Source organism: Diplodia seriata, assembly GCF_021436955.1.
Source record: "Diplodia seriata strain FDS-637 chromosome Unknown scaffold_4, whole genome shotgun sequence".
Taxonomy (NCBI): Eukaryota; Fungi; Ascomycota; class Dothideomycetes; order Botryosphaeriales; family Botryosphaeriaceae; genus Diplodia; species Diplodia seriata.
The window spans coordinates 1,178,506-1,195,238 of record NW_027117311.1 but is presented as its reverse complement, the minus strand read 5'-3'; the positions used below and the strand labels follow the sequence as shown (position 1 = coordinate 1,195,238).

General features: G+C 55.8%; 3 protein-coding genes across 3 annotated transcripts; 2 read left to right on the top strand and 1 right to left on the bottom strand.

Moving 5' to 3' along the window:
• Window positions 1-41: 41 nt before the first annotated feature.
• Window positions 42-1,967, top strand: SLS55_004219 (uncharacterized protein; the record flags this gene model as incomplete). The annotated part of the gene is made up of 2 exons (XM_066775678.1): window positions 42-226; window positions 1,553-1,967. The coding sequence occupies 2 exons, from the start codon at window positions 42-44 to the stop codon at window positions 1,965-1,967; spliced, it is 600 nt and encodes a 199-aa protein (XP_066633559.1).
• Window positions 1,968-10,168: 8,201 nt separating this feature from the next.
• Window positions 10,169-10,910, bottom strand: SLS55_004218 (uncharacterized protein; the record flags this gene model as incomplete). Its single annotated transcript, XM_066775677.1, has 3 exons — window positions 10,169-10,188; window positions 10,238-10,360; window positions 10,418-10,910. The coding sequence occupies 3 exons, from the start codon at window positions 10,908-10,910 to the stop codon at window positions 10,169-10,171; spliced, it is 636 nt and encodes a 211-aa protein (XP_066633558.1).
• A 2,705-nt stretch (window positions 10,911-13,615) lies between these two features.
• Window positions 13,616-15,151, top strand: SLS55_004217 (uncharacterized protein; the record flags this gene model as incomplete). The annotated part of the gene is made up of 3 exons (XM_066775676.1): window positions 13,616-13,786; window positions 13,845-14,083; window positions 14,236-15,151. The coding sequence occupies 3 exons, from the start codon at window positions 13,616-13,618 to the stop codon at window positions 15,149-15,151; spliced, it is 1,326 nt and encodes a 441-aa protein (XP_066633557.1).
• Between the last annotated feature and the right edge of the window lie 1,582 nt (window positions 15,152-16,733).

The following is a 16,733-nucleotide window of genomic DNA, read 5'->3' as shown; positions in this document are numbered from 1 at the left end:
AACAAATGGCAACGCCAGGTCTCTGTAAAGAGATACCAACCATGATTTACCAGCATTGGCTTTCGGACCACTCTGGCAATGCGCCTTCTGCGGGAGACACTGAGAACATTGTCTCCGACATCGAGCTGTATCTGCAGTTGAAGCCTGAGGGAAACGACTTCGCCCACAAGGTGGATACCATTGTCGATGGATGCCCGAAAATCGCTTGGGACAAGGGAAAGCGGAGGTACCTGGAGCAGGCTCACCACTTTGAAAGAACAAGAAGACTGTGTTACGCAATGACGGAAGCAGGCAAAACAGATATACTGCGTCCCTTCCTTGAAACAGGATACACCGACAATGCCTACACCCGCCTCAAGTAATACAAACGCCACCAAAGCTCGAACTGATTGATGAACTTGTTCGAGGCTGTCTGCAAGGTCAAATATTCTCATCCTCGCATTCACCAATTTGTGTTTACCATTTCTGGCAGTGCGATCAGGCATGGGTTGGTGAGATATCGTTCGACCGGCTGAGCGGAGGATGGACCGATGGCCACGGCTTCACATTCTTCCATACAGACATGAGTGTGAACAATATAGAATTCAGCACGCAGGAATGGGACGAATGGGCTGCTTATGCTATCGAGCATTTACCATTCGTTGGTAACCTTGCACCCAAGTCTCTCGGAATGAGTTTTGCTGACATTGCCGGAAGCAAACATGAAAAATTGATTTAAGTTTGAATGTGATCGAGAGGAGGATGAGTATGGGACGTTGGAGGATGGCCTGACCTTGAAAAGGGTGTTCTGCAACGAGGTAAAGAAGAATGACGCTCAGGTAAGGTCTCCCATGAAGAGTTTAGGTTTGGCATCAGGCTCTCGGAGAGTGACCTATGGACAATGGGCCTTCGCGGAGTATTGGGGTTTTCTTCAAGCACGTAGGGCTTCCTTCCAAATCGCTGTTTGAACGAATGTCCGTTCAGATGGCCTCTGTAGGCGAAAAGCACATCTGCAAAAGGTGGAATTGCAATGGAGGCTCTCCGGCGTGGGGTGGCGCAGGTAGACGCGAGTGCGGGTCGAACATGGCAGGCGCGCCTGTGCTCCTTCTACCCAACCTCTTTCTGTACTACAAGATATAATGAAAGATTATCACTATGCGAAGCGATCAGCGGAAGAGAGGATCTCGGGTGCCGGGAAAAGGAGCGATTAGCTCGACGAGGAGCTCCAGGAAACTTGGGAGTCGTTTGTCGAGTCCAACAAGAATCAGGAGATATAACTGGGACGGATGGAAGCAAGCATCCCAGACATCAAAGGCCAGCTGAAGAGGATGGAAGATACTAGACAGACGACAATGGAGCTCTGCGAAATCACGAACGGGCTTGAGAAGCAAGTCTTTAGGTTGACAGACGAACTGTATCTCCGAGTCGGAGCGGAGCTTCAAGAGCTGAGAGACGACAAGTCCCGTTTTGCGTGAAGCCCTTTCGAAGGCCAAGGCCAAGAATGCAGGCCAGCTCTTGAAGTCGGATCGGCAGAAAGCCGCCACCGAAAGAAGGGTCAAGTCTCTCGCGGCAGATCTGGGGCGGGAAAGGCCAAGGACGCCATGACGAGTAAGGAAATCGAGCAACTGGAACCACGCTCAAAGGCGTTGAGGCAGAAGCTGGTCAAGGCAGATTCCAGCTTGAAGACCGCCAAAATAGCCTGTATTACAGAACAGGAAGGGGCCAGGAGGAGGAATCAATTACGAACTGCTACCAAAGACACATATCGAAACGCTAGGGTCGTCACAGAGCAACTCAGATCTGAGTGCTGCGCTTTCCAGGAGGAAATCAACGAGCTCGACAAGGCTTGCAAGACGTCCATCGAGGCTCATGCAGCAACAGCCACTCAGTTCAAGAATGAGAGGAGCGAGAAAGCGACAGCAATCCATGAAGCCGCTGTGGTTCAGGATGAACTGAGTCAGACCATTCAGTTGATCGTCGAAAGCTGAGACCAAAGACTGCAGCTGTCGATGCTGCAAGGAAAGAAAATGCCGCCCTCACGTCGAGGCTGTCAGTGGCGGAGACAAGGATAACGCCGGCGACAGAGGATTCAAGGATTCAAACCTTGAGCTCCACCGAGGACGCTACGCTCTTCCTACATGGGTAGCCGAGTCCAATACCCGGACGTGGATGTGAGGGTCGAATGCGCGCAAGTCCGTCCAAACGTTGAATTCGACTGCCTACAAAAGCATGGGCAATATCTGCGAGGCATATGGGGGCTCAATTCTCGCCCCCGGCTGTGAGGCAATCCAGTTCGGGGGGTGTGCGGGCACGTGATACTTACTTCAGCACTCAGCCTAAAAGAACAAGATCTCGGCTTCGAAGATGCTTCACGTCGATCTCATTCGGCTGCGGAAGAGCTGCGGGAAGGTAAGGTCACCTAGTGGCCAGGTGGGCGGCAATGACTTGTCCAGATTTGCCGAGATCGGTGGCATTCGTCGCAGGGCGCGACACGTTATTGGAACCTCTTTCACCGGGTCATGGGACACATGGGGTTATGGGACAGCCAATGCTGCGGTCTGAATCGTGGATTTTCTTCGGATGTCAATACTAGGCGACTCAATCTGGCTCTCTTGTTGGCTGTCCCATAACCCCATGTGTCCCATAACCCGGTGAAAGAGGTTAGATGGGGGTATGAAGCAGAAGTTTAGCGGGGTACTGAGGAATGTCTCAGATGAGGCGACGTGGAACGAGGGTAATCCGTAACGGATTTACTCTTCATACTGTTTCCGAAAAAGGAAGCGTGTTGCGATGTGCTAAGGCGCCAAGCCGCGTCACGGCGAACGGAAGGGCTGCCCTTTGTGGCAGGATCCTTGACGAGGTCAGCACGGAGACAATGGGTGGCGCCGCATGGTCATGTAGACGGGTGAAAGTTGATGCAAACCCTCAACCTCCGGCACGCGAAGAATAGGCCCGCGGTCTGAATACGAATAATCCGCGCTTCAGATACAGCGGGTAAGTGGACGAAAAGGGAAAGTGCGAACTGGTGTTCGAAATTTTCTTCTCCCCACCTTTCTTTCTTCGCAGATCGGTGCCGGAGCCGATAAGGCGATAGTGGAGGATGCATAATTAGCAGCAACCACTCAAATGCATCGTAGACGTCCAGATGACCGGAGGAGCCCTATCGGCGGAGGCTGCAGCAGGCATTAGCAATGGGCATCATGTAATGGAGAGCTGGGTACTGAAGACTAATCAGGACCAGGCATTCTGTTGAGCTACAGTTGTATATTGGACGAGGCGAGAATAACCCCTCATGAGAGGCGGCGAGGATGCAGGCCGCTAAAAAGAGGCGTCGCGGCACTTGACAACCGGTCAGGATGACAGCGGTCAAGGATGCAGGACCCTTGCAAGCGATCGACTGGTCGGAGGGAGCCAAAAGCCAAGATGTCTTTGGCGGAGAAGTAGCGCATTGCAGCAAACCTACGCCACACCCTGCCAAAGCCCAGTCATCTCGGGCTTCGGGGGCGAGAGACGATAACTCCGCGGTGGATGTGCTCGCGGCCCCCTCCCCGGTCGCGCGTCGTACACAGTACGGGGGTTTCTACACATGGAAATGTCGCTGTGGAACGTTTGGTCGGCTGCGAGCTGCCTCAGGCTACAGGGCCATGGGTGACGTCGGTGTTCGCTTTGGCCCGGACCAGGCACTAGGCCCTGTCTACCGGGATCAGGAGTTCGGAGCGGAAAGTTTTTCGAGGCATCCAGCATGGCCCATGCAGCACGCGCTTGACATGGAAGGCCAACGGGAATTCGCATCTTTTCGACATCTTCCGAGGGAAGCCGCCGACATTATTCATGTCGAAGATCGTCAACGTATCCGTGGATAGGGATGCTGGGTGTCAGCGGTGGTACTAGAGCCTAGGCTCAACACAAGCCATCACACCACGTCAAGTATGGAGCAGGGTTCGTGACGTGAGATGGTTGGGGTTAGTTGCACCACTTTGACGAGCAGGGCATTAATAAGATTAAATCCGACATGCCCGACCGGAAAAATTACCTGGCTCGCCCAGTCGAGCGGCGTTTCAGGTGCGGCGAATGGGGGGCACGGCTTTTGCGAGCTGCTGCTCGCCCACCGTGGTAGTGTCCCGCCGGCCGAGCAGCATCGAAGGGCGGGCGCAGCGTGCATATATGTACACGGGGCCCAGGCAGCTGGCGGAACCCGCACGGATTGAGCTGCAGGAACGCACGGGAGCACCGAGGCCACAGTCATGGACATGGGCCCAACGGCTGACGTTGGATCGATCTGCCAGCATCGTGATTCTGGCGACGACATGAAACGTGGGCCATATCAGCGAGGATCTCCGGCGGCCGGACATTGGCTGCTCAAACAGGACCGAAAGCGAGTACGGTCAGCAGCCAAGGTTGCATCTGGTAGCTCAACCCCCACCGGTCGCGGTGTTCTGGCGCGAAATTGAGCTAGCTGAGCCAAGACATGCTGGGTTGGGGCAAGCGGGCGATCATCCTGGCGAGATGAGGATTGTGGAGAAGGGGCTCTCTCTGGTGGCAGCATGTGAGATGGAGTCCCGGCTGCAGAGACGAAGGCAACGGGCGGCGCGGACAACGGCGCGCATGGACTCACAGGATCCGATCCTGGCGCGGCATGCTCCAGAGGGAGGGAGGCTCGACGGGGGCTGGCTGCGGCGCAGTGGCAGGGGGTGGGGGGGCAGCAGTCGTTGAGGGCTGGCGTCACGACTGCTTGCGATCCGGGCTTTGCCGCAGCGGAGGGAGGCTGTCCTGTCACCGGCGTTGGAGACGCTGCCGGGCGGCGACGGCCCTTTGATGTTCCAGGCGGCGCGCCCACTGAAAGCATCCCGGCGCCGCCACCGAAGCAGTCACAGCGCCTGCCCCAGCTAGCCAAGATCGCCGCGGGCGGCCAATCACGCCGGCCGCGGTTGCGGGCGCGCTGCTAGGCCCTGCCATTGTTGGGGCCCGGCGTCCGACGACTCGCATCTGCACGGTCGCCACACGATGCCTCTGCTGCGAGCCTCCTCAGCAATGTCGGCCACGCGAAGGATTGAGCGCGCGCTGCGGTGACTTTAAGCTTGCAGTCCTCAACCAGCCGGGCTTCTGCTCCCACTCGGAGACCGCGGTGCGCCGGCGCTGGCAGCGCGCCCGCTGACGTACGCATTAGCAAAGCAAAGCCTCTCCTGGCTGCTCTCCATAATAATAGCATATCGTACCGGCGCCCATCCTGGCTGCGCTCCGAGCCATTGGCCTGTCTTTCCACCGCCCATGCGCCTGAATCTCGAGGCCTGCTAGATCTCCGCCCCCGCTGCCCTCGCCGCCTCGCTGAGAGAGCTGCGCCCGCCCTGTTCCTGAAAACTCTCCTATCACTTGCGCCTGCTGCAGATCTGCTCGGCAACGCCCCCGGATGCCCGCCTCGCCCAAAGCCCGCTCTCCTTCCGGAAGGCCCAGAGGTGATCAAGTACATGGCTGTCGCGCACAAGGCCCTTCGTAGGGACAGTCCAGTCAGCCCGACCTTCGACTCTTCCCTGACCGGCTCCTCGCAACACGGCATGTCATATAATCCTTCCGCCCCGGTTTCAGGCACCGCGGTCGCACAACCGTTGGCCCAACAGCTGGATGGCCACGACCTCCAGCCCGCCTATCCCTCCTCCACTGCAAAGACCCTCCACGACAAGCGCCGCCATTCCAGAGGAAAGATCCATCCCCAGATCAAGCGCTCCTCGTCCACGCCTCACATGCGCGCCCTCGCCCTCGGAGAGTCGAGCCCCATTTCCCCCAATTCAGACAAGCGGCGCAACAAGCTGGGTTACCACCGCACCTCGGTTGCCTGCGGTACGCCTCCTGCTTCCGTTTGTGGTCCTCCGTAGCTGACCCCGTCTAGGACACTGCCGCCGAAGGAAGATCAGATGTCTTCTGGCCCCGGATGACCCTCAAGGGCGGTGCTCAAACTGCATTCGCCTGAAAAAAGAGTGCAACTTCTACCCGGTGGAGCAGCAGAACCCGGGAGAGTCGCGGTCACAGGCTGCCAAAAGAGGCAGTGTTTCGCAGGTCGCCTCGTCCTCTTCGTCGTCGTCTCCCCGCGCATCCAATGCGTCCGGGCACGATGCGATTGAAGAGTACAATTCTTTCCAGCCCATGGGTGCCGGTGAGCCCCCTCCTGGTTTTGCGGTCACTTCCGAGCTGGACGGGCCCCTTGACATGAAGTCTGGTGGTAGTACGTCGCACTCACCGCGCCGGCGCCATTTCCCACTAACGTCTCCAGCAGCCGTTCCCCAGCAGAACTCGTTTCCGTATTCTCCAAACTTCGACGTAGGCACTTGGGGTCAAGGCTACCCAAGCCAAACGCCGTCCGACGGGCATTCGGAGGCCTCTTCAGTCGCGTACTGGTCAGCAACAGGTGCTCCAGTATCAGCGTCATTCTTTACGGAACCCGTCGGGATACAGGGCCAATCGAGGCAGGAAACGTCGCATGGGCAGCTTGCACAGCCGCAGTTCGCACCGCCCAACCAATCCATGTGGCCCGGAGGAGTTGCACGATCAATGTCGTACGGAGGGCCGGAGTCGATGCCGCACGATTTTCAATTCCAACATCCGGGCCACTTGGCCGTCCAGCAGCAGAGACACACGACGCATGAAACGGGTTCTTCAGGGCCTCCAAACGCGCCAGTGCCAACATCGATGGCCGCTTGGCAGCCGCTAATGCCTCCGGGTTCAGAGGGCATGCAACCAGGTCCGGTGCAACCATACAATGCCCCGTGGTTCAGTGAGCCCGCACCATTAGGATCACTGGAAGAAGAGCAAAACTACGCGTATCACCACCCTTTCTGAGACTTTACCATTTCCTCCGGCGCAACTGTTTTCATGATACCCCCAAAAGGAACTGGCATTTGGGATAAGCAAAATCAAATATGTTCGCACTCTCAAGAGCAGGGGATTTCATGGTCGGATCGAAATTGATGAAGGCAGTGGTGGCCTTCCTGGATCGACCAACTCGAGACAGCGGTTCCCAAGACACAAAGCCACCAAAGGACCATGACATCTTCAGACTGGCGTTTTTACAACCTTTTTCGAATGGCACAGCCACTAGCGCGGATTCGGCCCGACAACTTGACTTGATGCGTTCAATTTTGGAGTCAGAGCATGCAATGTACATCATAAGGGCGGACTTTTCTTTATTTCCCAAGAATTCCAGGGGTGAGCTTCTCAATTTGTATAATCATTTGTTAGTTTGTGGAGGTCGGATAATATTTTTAGACTTTCTTCAATGGCATTCACAGCTTCAGTCACCATGTCAGTCGTCTATCGAACACTGAGATAGGCGGAGCCAACGTCTCATTGAAGGACCGCACCAATATATACGACGCCGCTTGGAGTAGCAACACCAAGTCATGTCTTGGTGCCGCCCGCTGGCAGTTGCGCGCTACACGGCGCGTAATTGGTGTGAAATAGCAAGCTTACATCATCGTGATGATCGGCCGAAGTCTCAGATGCGGGTAATCTCCGGGCACGAGGGGAAAGGGAATGGCAATGGCGAGGAAAAGGCTTGGTCTCTGGGAAGATGCAAAGGAAACACGTGGACGTCAGACACGGAGTTTCTGCAGCTATACGGCGCGGCGATGCGCAGCGGCAAGATGCAGAGGCAATGGAGGTCGGGGCCGAATCAGGGGCACCAAAAGCGGGTGTGTCGCACTCTACTTGCAACGACAACCGTATCCGCGGGTGCCAATCCTCGCGAATCCTAATATTCGGGTACCACAGTACTTAAATTTAGAGCAATCCCTCGTGGCTTTTTCGTCGACGCAAGCACCGTAACCGTGGGAAGCATCCAAAACATGTCGCTTAGCGGGGCGCTGAAACCCTCAGGCGCCAATTTCCCGAGCAAAAGCAAGAGTGACAGCACGCTGCTTTGGTTGGGGTGCAGCAGGCCGGAGCCAGTGCCTAGGGAGTCGGATGACGCCATGCCAGCTACACCTCAGCGAGGCCTATGCGACGCAGATGCGACGCGCTCCCAGATTGCAAAGCATAATCCGTGGCCGCCGGCCTTGGAACCGCGAAGGGAAAACGGTCAATGGCAATTGAAGCGACCCAGATCAAAGAGCGTTGGACCCGGTCCAGCGGGCGATCCAATGACCACGCCACATTGACATTCCCCATCGCTCGGAGGCAGATCTCTTCGCCTGTTCAACAGCCTTCCCCACTTGAGCAACGACGCCGGCGCTTGGCCAGCCCCCGGTTCCATGCTCACATCGCGGAGCTAGCTCCAGCACCGAATCGAGATTGTATACGTCTACCAACCCACTGTTTTTATTTCAACTACACTCCTCTTTGCGCCTTCGCCGGCCTCGAAGCTTTGCACAGCCTCGGCCAGCGCCCCCACCCACGCCGGCCGGCGAAGACCGCAAGCACAGGAGACTGTGAATGCAGGGCTCGCTAGGCCCGCTCGCAGGGAGGCGAAAAAGAAACAATACTGCCACCCTGTCCGTCACACTCCCTGCACAAGCACCGAACTCAATAATCCAACGTTTCGCCACTTGGCCGGGGTCGGGACCACTGGCTCTCCTAAGAACGCCTCCAACCAGACAACCCATGGGCTAGTAAGCTGCAAGGATCGCGGGTGCGGCAATCAACAAAAAGCACCACCACCACCACCATCACCACTACATGGCTACAACGGCTTGTGCACAGCGGGCGCATGTGCGGACCGTCACGCGAAGTGATCGCCGCTGTCGTGTTCTCGATGCATGTCAGCATTAAGCCAGCGGCGAGAGAAAAATCACACAAAACGTGCCTCCTGCTGCGTGCAGCCCCCCATCACCGATCATCGCCAAAAGTGGCCGCAGTAGCCGCAGCAGAGGGCGTTGAAGCTTATGCGTCTACCCTATACACGACCTCGTAGATCGATTCCGGACAACCATCCGTACCAATGCCGTTGCCCCGGTCCCGCTCCCGGTCGGAGATGCTGCCGACGCTCATACATGCAATTGTCGATTTCGACGTGGCAAAGCTTCACGATAGAAAACACGGCCAGCCAATTGCGGAGCGCGAAGGCGTCGATGATGGCGTGGCCCCCACCACCAGCTGCGTCGCATAGCCGGCCGCTTCTGGCCTGGCCTGGGATTCCAATTAACGAGGTGCTACAGGATGATTGAAACTAAAGTTTCTTAAACCCGCTGATCAGGCAAGAATGCCAATAGCCTTACTTTGCCACCAGCCCACCGCCGGACTATTCCCAGGGAGACCTTTTTTCCATCCATGGACGCCAACGCTTAAAAGTTTTCGCTATGCGGTCGACTATTGGGTTCGCGAGTCTTCTGCCAATAAAGGAACACGAAAACGGTCTCGGCGACGCCCCCCAGCCAGCACACCACGGCCGCTTTCTTGGGTCGCATTGAATGTGGCTGAGCCCATGACGCGCTAGCTAATGGGTAGGGGACATGGTTCGTGCATGCGCGATCATGGCCCATCCCGAGGCGCGCACGCTGGCTGGGACGATCTAAAATCCAGCGGAAGAGGGATCGGCTGCTTGCGCGAACGCCACGACGGCCTTGCCCGTCCGCTCCGCGGGGCGCGCGGCAACAGCGGAGGCGGCAGCTGGTGGTCCTCGCCGCTGTGACGGGTCGATGGGCCGGCTGGGCCGACGTGCTGTGCGCGGACACTATGGATCCATATGCGAGATTGTCTTGCTACTACTCCCTTGGTTGACCAAGTTGCAGCATGGCACGACAGCCTCTCCCTCCCCCCTTTTCCATTTTCAGTCCACTGCGTTTGATTTGTGCGCGCGCTATGGCTGATCGGCATGGGATGCGCGAGTGTGAAGGGCGCTATTGGCAGCCGGGCCGGCGCGCGAAGGTTTCGGTGGCTGCTTCATGTTCAAACCTTCGATGCAGATGCAGGTGCAGTTTCCCGGCCCGATGGGTGCAAGCAAAGTGATCGACGCGGCCACTGTAGTGGCAGTCACATGCGTGCAGGAGAGAGGCGAAGTAGACCCTGGCAAGCCACTCCTTTTCACGAGCATGGCTATCAAGACTAACACTGCACTATCCGTGCACATCTGTATTGACAGGTCCAACCCTCACAAAGGAACTATTACTCCTCTCCCACCGCCACTCCGCGATGCGCTTCTCTTCAAGGGCATACACCCTGCCCGCTTGGTTTGAAGTGATGGACGAAGAGTTTGATACTGAAGCTAATGGTGGATCGATATTACTGTTGAGCCACGAAGTGTCGAGTCTTTGGCCGTTCCAAAGAAGAATACCACCCGAGGAATCGGGCCTGGTGGCTATAATCTTGACATCCGCTGTGTCAGAGTTGGCGCTGTCGTAGTTTGTTATCAGCCCTGTCAGAGCCGCGTTCGGATCAATGCTTCCGCTGAGGTTGCCTGGAAATCAACTCTGGTCAGCTCTTGAGGCTTCCTCGGACATTCCGGAGCACCAACCGTCGAGGGTCCAGCCATCCGTGATGTTGAAGTGGAATTGCGTAGGGTTCCCGTTGTTCACATATATGCTCATCACCCCTTCACTTGCTCCCAGCGACACAATGGCGATGGATGTGCCGTGTACGGGCGGCGGCTCCACCGTGGCGTTCATGACAAAAGACACCCAGCCGTGACCAGGTTCATAGCCGGCTAGCCAGATTTCGTCGTTGTCGTTTTGCCAAACAACGACTGACGTGGCGTTTCCACACTCCTCTCCACACTGGCGGCCGTACGATGCAAGTTTTGAGGATGGCGATGCAGTGTAGTTGCCTTTCAATGCACTGCCCACAGAAAATTTCCACATATTGTCCGGATCGGCCGAGACGAGCTCCCAGATACCGTCGTCCACATCCAGAAAGAAAAGATGGTACTCGTACTCGTCCTGTGAAGAGTCAGCACGGCCCGGTAAGAGCAGAAGCGACTGCACGTACGCTCGAGATCGACCCGTAGACATGGGCGGCCAACGGAGTGCCGAGCTTCACCACTGGTTCCCCCGTGACGTTTGCCGCGTTTGCCTTCTTCAGCGGCGCTGCAGTCCATTCCCCCGTCTCCGAGTCCCAGACCGATTGACAGAGAGTCCCGGACCCCGTCTGGAAATAAACCCGGTACTGGGATACTCCATCTGCCCGTTTGTAGCTCACCGAAGCCAGCGCGGTTGAGTCCAGAATCTCGGTCGCCCTGGACTCCTGTCGGGAAGCGGCTCCGGACCCAACGACACCTCCAACAACGGCCACAATCACAACCACTACCAAGAGCGCTACGAGTAGCCATATCCGTAGCCTGTTCCGCCGCAAACGCGTCTGCTCGATTCCTTCTGGTGCCCCCAAGGCTTCTTTGCTCGAATGGGCTTGTTTGCTGACGGCTTCCGGGAGGGAATTCCCATCCTGGACCACCTCTGGGTAATCCTCGCTGGCGTTGTAGACTTCAGGATAGTTCTCGTGGTCGGGCGTAGGGCTTGCCGGAAAACCTGTCCCCTTGAAGCTGCCGTAAGGAGAGATTCTGCCCCAGTCAGCCTGTGGGTAGGATCCCGCTCGACCCGTCGTGTCGCCGTGCTGTCCAAACCCGACGGCGGCGTGATCGCTTCTGGTTTTTGTCTCGTTCATGATTCTTCAAAACGAGTGTCCTAGAGCCGGACCGCATGGAACGCCCCCGCTGACGCTACGGAGGCTTCCAAAGGCATGTACTTATCTATCCGGTGGAAGAGCTGGCGGCAAGCGAGGAAAAGACCCACAAAGTACTGCGGTCGGCAGACAAGCCCACCATTGCGTGCGTACCCGAGTAAGGTTGGCGCTTGTGATCGAATTCGGGATTTGTGACTACTATCAAGGCTTTGATCGGCAGGCATCCGAGTACTCCATGTTTAGAGCGGGGCCGGAGCGACCGAAGCTGTCGCCAAGAGTAAGCAGAAAGCGCGTGGCCTTACGTTGTACCACCGAATACCATTGGATTCAGACCTGCCAATCTCGAGAATGCTGACTCTGACGTCATCTCACCGCCAATGCTGCATCGGGAGCCTATGGAACGCCGCAGTTATGGTGCAGGAATGTCGGGGACCCGGGCTCACGCATAAACTACTGTTCAACAAGCTTCCAAACGAAGGCAGAACCTACTCGGTCCTTGAATATCAATCACATGCACTGTCTTGTCGCCCGGTCAAACTCATTAAAGACAGGCTGTAGCGCCACACATTGAATTACGTGGAGATGGCATGCGCACGGGCTTGATTCCAAACTACACAGATTGGTGATATAACTTCGATAATTAAAGATACATAGGCAATACAATACCTTAATTTCTGTTGTGCTGAACTACTTATACTCGCCCTCTTCCATCTGATCTCCTACTACTGCTCCTGTTTCTTTGCCTCAGATTAGGTCTTCTTGACTCGCCTCGCTTTAGCTCTATATTGCGCTTGAGGCTCTGGCACTTCCACCTCTGCCCTTACGACCACGAGGACCATGCATCCCTGAGGATTGGATGGCACCTGACTTTTTCAGGCGTCTCGGAGATACTTCTGCGCTTCGGCCCTTCGATGTTGGGACCCATGGGAGCTTCGATCAAGTCGAGGGTCGGTGACTCCATCACCCTTGTTATTCAGGCTCTTCAACAGGTTTGCGGACTCTGTCCGAGAAGTGACGAGATCTATGAAGATGGCTTTTCCTCAAAGCGTGTGAAGTATTGATGGCGGATGTTCTAAAGCTATTCTCCCGCTTCCCATATTCGAGTCGTCCCTGAGGAGATGGTGAATGTATTCCACTCTGGAGGTGCGAACGGCGTGGGAGGAGAAGTGCAAGTGACAGGCGTCGAGGATATCGTCAGAATTTTTCCCCCGGTGGGCCCTAGACTTGGTCACAGACGTTGAAGGCACCCGACGGTGACTTCTTGAGATAGGCTACAATAAATCAGTCTACTGCGTGGTGAGCGGACGCGAGTCTACCTCGAGGGGCGCCGGGTGATAACAGTCAGTCAACGATATGAGTATCTTCGTTCAGCTGGAGAGCCACTCCACTGGCTTGGAAGGAAGTCAGCGGTGGCTCTGGAGGAGAGAAGAACTTTGATAGGATGGGTAGGTACGGCAGGTTTGGTATGGTAGTGATAGTTTCACCTCGCATTTACGTCTGGGTGTTTGCTTCAACTGCATACGTAGGAAGATTTAGGGAACTTTCACCACCTCTTTTCTGTCATGTCTTCCGTCAGAGTTGGCTCTTCTTTTTTTCGCCTCTGCTACCACGACCGCGAAGACATTGCAATCCAGAGAGCAGATATGACGTGGCCCGTGCGCATGGTGTTGACCAAGTCCCACTTTCGCGCGCTTGCGACGACTCGAAATGTCGCTATGTGGGAGCTTCTGGGAACTTCGCTATACTGACAAGCAGGAAAGGACAGAGGCATTGTTCGCGAATTTCAGTTGCATCCTGTAGCGGAAAACTTTCCCGACGGAACGGAAAACTCTGGAAGGAAAAGTTGTCCGCCTCTCGTTTCCCGCTCTTATCGACAGCTCGAACCCTTGCGTGGCTGCCAGCAAATGTGGCCCCAGATATGATCTCAATGCGGCATCATGCGTCTCAGCTTAGTCCACCAGCAATATAAAAGCCGCGGGCCTGCGCGTCTTGAGACGGACAGCCACAACACTACGGATCAATCGAGAAGAATATCACTATGCCGAACATCTACGCCAACATCGACGCGGACGCGCTGAAGGTTGATGCCGAGGACTGCATGCTCTCCTTCGGTTCAGCCTTCCACCCAGACATCATCACGCATGCCAAGGACGGCTACATCTACACCTCCGACGGCCATCGGATGCTGGATTGGACGTCTGGGCAAATGGTTCGCCATTGGTTTTTGTGTATTTTCAAAAGGAAGACAGCTAAAACATTCCCAACAGTCCTGTCTGGTTGGCCACGGCAACCCTGACATCGTCGAGACCATCACCCAGCACGCTTCCAACCTAGATCATCTCTTCAGTGGAATGCTCAGCCCGCCAGTTATCAATCTTGCCAAGCGCCTGACCAGCCTGACGCCTCCGGGCCTGGACAAAGCCTTCTTTCTCAGCACCGGTGGCGAGAGCAACGAAGCCGCCATCAAACTGGCCAAGTCGTACACGGGCAAGTTCGAGATCGTCGGGTTGTCCGCGAGTTGGCACGGCGTGACGGGCGTTGTAAGTTTCCCCCTAACCCTCAAGATATCAGAATCATTGACAATGGGATCAGGCAGCTTCTGCACAATACCTGTCCGGCCGGACGGGCCATGGCCCCATGGTAACTGCATGCCCTCAGAAACAACCCGAACAAGGAGATTCTTACGGAATACCAGATGCCCGGCTCACTTATGCTCCCCGCCCCCAACACCTACCGTAGCATCTTCCGGCACGCGGACGGATCGTACGACTGGCAAACGGAGCTGGACTACGGCTTCTCGTTGATCGACCGGCAATCCTGCGGCAGCCTGGCGGCGTTGATCGTCGAGGTGATCCTGTCGTCGGGCGGCATGCTGGTGCTGCCGGACGGGTGGCTGGCGGCGGCAAAGCGGCACTGCGAGGCGCGTGGCATGCTGCTGATAATTGACGAGGCGCAAACCGGAATTGGGCGCGCGGGCGACATGTTCGCCTTCGAGCATGATGGGGTAGTGCCCGATATCTTGACGTTGAGCAAGACACTGGGCAACGGTGTGCCGCTCGCTGCTGTGGTTACCAGCAACGAGATCGCCCGGGTCACCAAGGAGAGGGGGTTTCTGTTCTACACGACGCATGTCAATGATCCCATGCCTGCTGCTGTCGGGCTCAAGGTGTTGGACATCGTCGTGCGCGATGACCTGGTTGCAAACTCGAGACGGCTGGGCGCGAGGTTGCAGGTAGGGTTGCGGCGGCTGCAGGAGAGGTATGGGTGCTTCGGAGACGTGAGGGGCCGCGGGCTCATGGCTGGCGTCGAGATTGTGTCGAACCGTGAGACCAAGCAGGGCGATGCGGCCCTCGGCTTCCGCATCTCCAGCAAGATGGCGGAGCTCGGCGTCTGGGCGCAGCTGTCCAGCTTGCCCGCTTTCGGCGGCATCTTGCGCATTGCGCCACCCATCAACATCACCGAGGAACAAATGGATCATGGTCTGGCTGTCATGGAAGAGGCGCTGCGGGTCACCGCAGCTACCATGCCTCTGTATGATGTCAGTTCTGAGGCCGAAGTTTCGAGCAGGCTGTAAGTGGGTTCATCGACAGGAGTAATCTAAATAATCAGTCGATAGAATTTCATGACATGATTGCGCGTCCCACCAATGCTCTGTTAGAACGTGCAATGTAACTAAGGGTCCCTCAACTTTCAAGCATGTCCCACAATGACTCCCAGGGGTAATCCAGCGGACCAAATGAATTGAGATCGGGATAATCTCTTATGCCAAAGTCAAGCGGCTCTTGTTGGGTTCCCAGTTGCTGACTTTCTTCAACGGCCTGGGTTTCAGGTACGGTGCCGATCTCTTGATCCTTTGTCATCAAATCCGACAGTGCCGTGATCCTGGAGATAGGTTCGTCGCAACGCTTGATGAACATATCCGCGAGGTCCCAGTTGTCTTCACTTTTGGCCAAATGCAGTCTACTCCGAAGAGTCTTCAGAGAGCTTCTACATTCTTCAGCAACCGTGGCATTGGTAGTGTCGATAGCGCAGCGTAGCAGGACAGTAGCAGCTGAGACAAGTAGGTGACCAGTGACTATTACAAATTCAGAGCCCGAAGCGTTAGAAAGAGGGTCGTTCAGATCTTACATGAGAGCCAAAAACCTCCAAGGTGGCTACTTTTGAGCGAGCAGACGAAGTCGGCGATATGGGTGGCCGCACGACGCAGGGTCGTGAAATGGTATCGACGAACATCATGAGCGTCCGGGCCCTTCTCACGGGCTGCAACCTAGTAGGCGTTAGAGTTTTTGGCAAGACAACACAAGAGATATAGCTATTCGAAGATCCCGATGATTCATAATGATTTGAAGGCTTGATACTTACCCGATATGATAGCCTACAAATAAGCATCCTGATCGACAGGTAACCAAAGTGTAGACTACTGACCCCGGAGACAGATGCCCCGGTTTCAACGGCACCGCCACGAAGAAAGTCTGGAAGATTCTGCTCCCATTCATCGAGGCCACACTCAAGGCGTCGTAGCTCTTTCCAAATTTCTTTGCTTGGTTCGCTGAGATCATATACCAACGGAAGTGCGTTGCTGAGGATCTGGGATAGCCGGCAAAGCTGTATGAAGCATTCAGCTCCCTGAACCCTTTCGGTGGTCTCTTTTCCAGGTGTCAAAAGAACGGTGACAGTAGGTAGCGGGACATCATATTGTGTGCGTAATATTGATGGAGGAATGCCGTGTGCAAGGCTTGACCTGCAAAGATCAGTGAATATGAGACTGAAGATCTGTGCGGTGGATTACCATTGATCCAAGACCATGCAGCCCCAGAATATTCTCACCCTCGTATCCTTCTCCCGAGCGGCAGTTCTCCATTCCCGTGGGTCCCGGTTCAAGCCAAGGCTATGAGCCAAGGCCATGGTCCTGCCGGAGTTCATGATATTACCCTGGATGGATCCGACTGGTCTTCCAAGCAAATCGACCATAGAAGAGTAAAGCGTGTGCATATTGGGAGCAAGGAAGTCATCCTGAAGAGCGGCGATGGCATGATTCCAGAAGTATTGCTCGCTGGGACAATGGTGGTGCTTCAGTTTGTCGGATAAGTTCCAGAAGGTGAGAGAGATTGCGTAGATCTCACACAGAAGCGTCGAAGAAACTGTACGTCCACCTA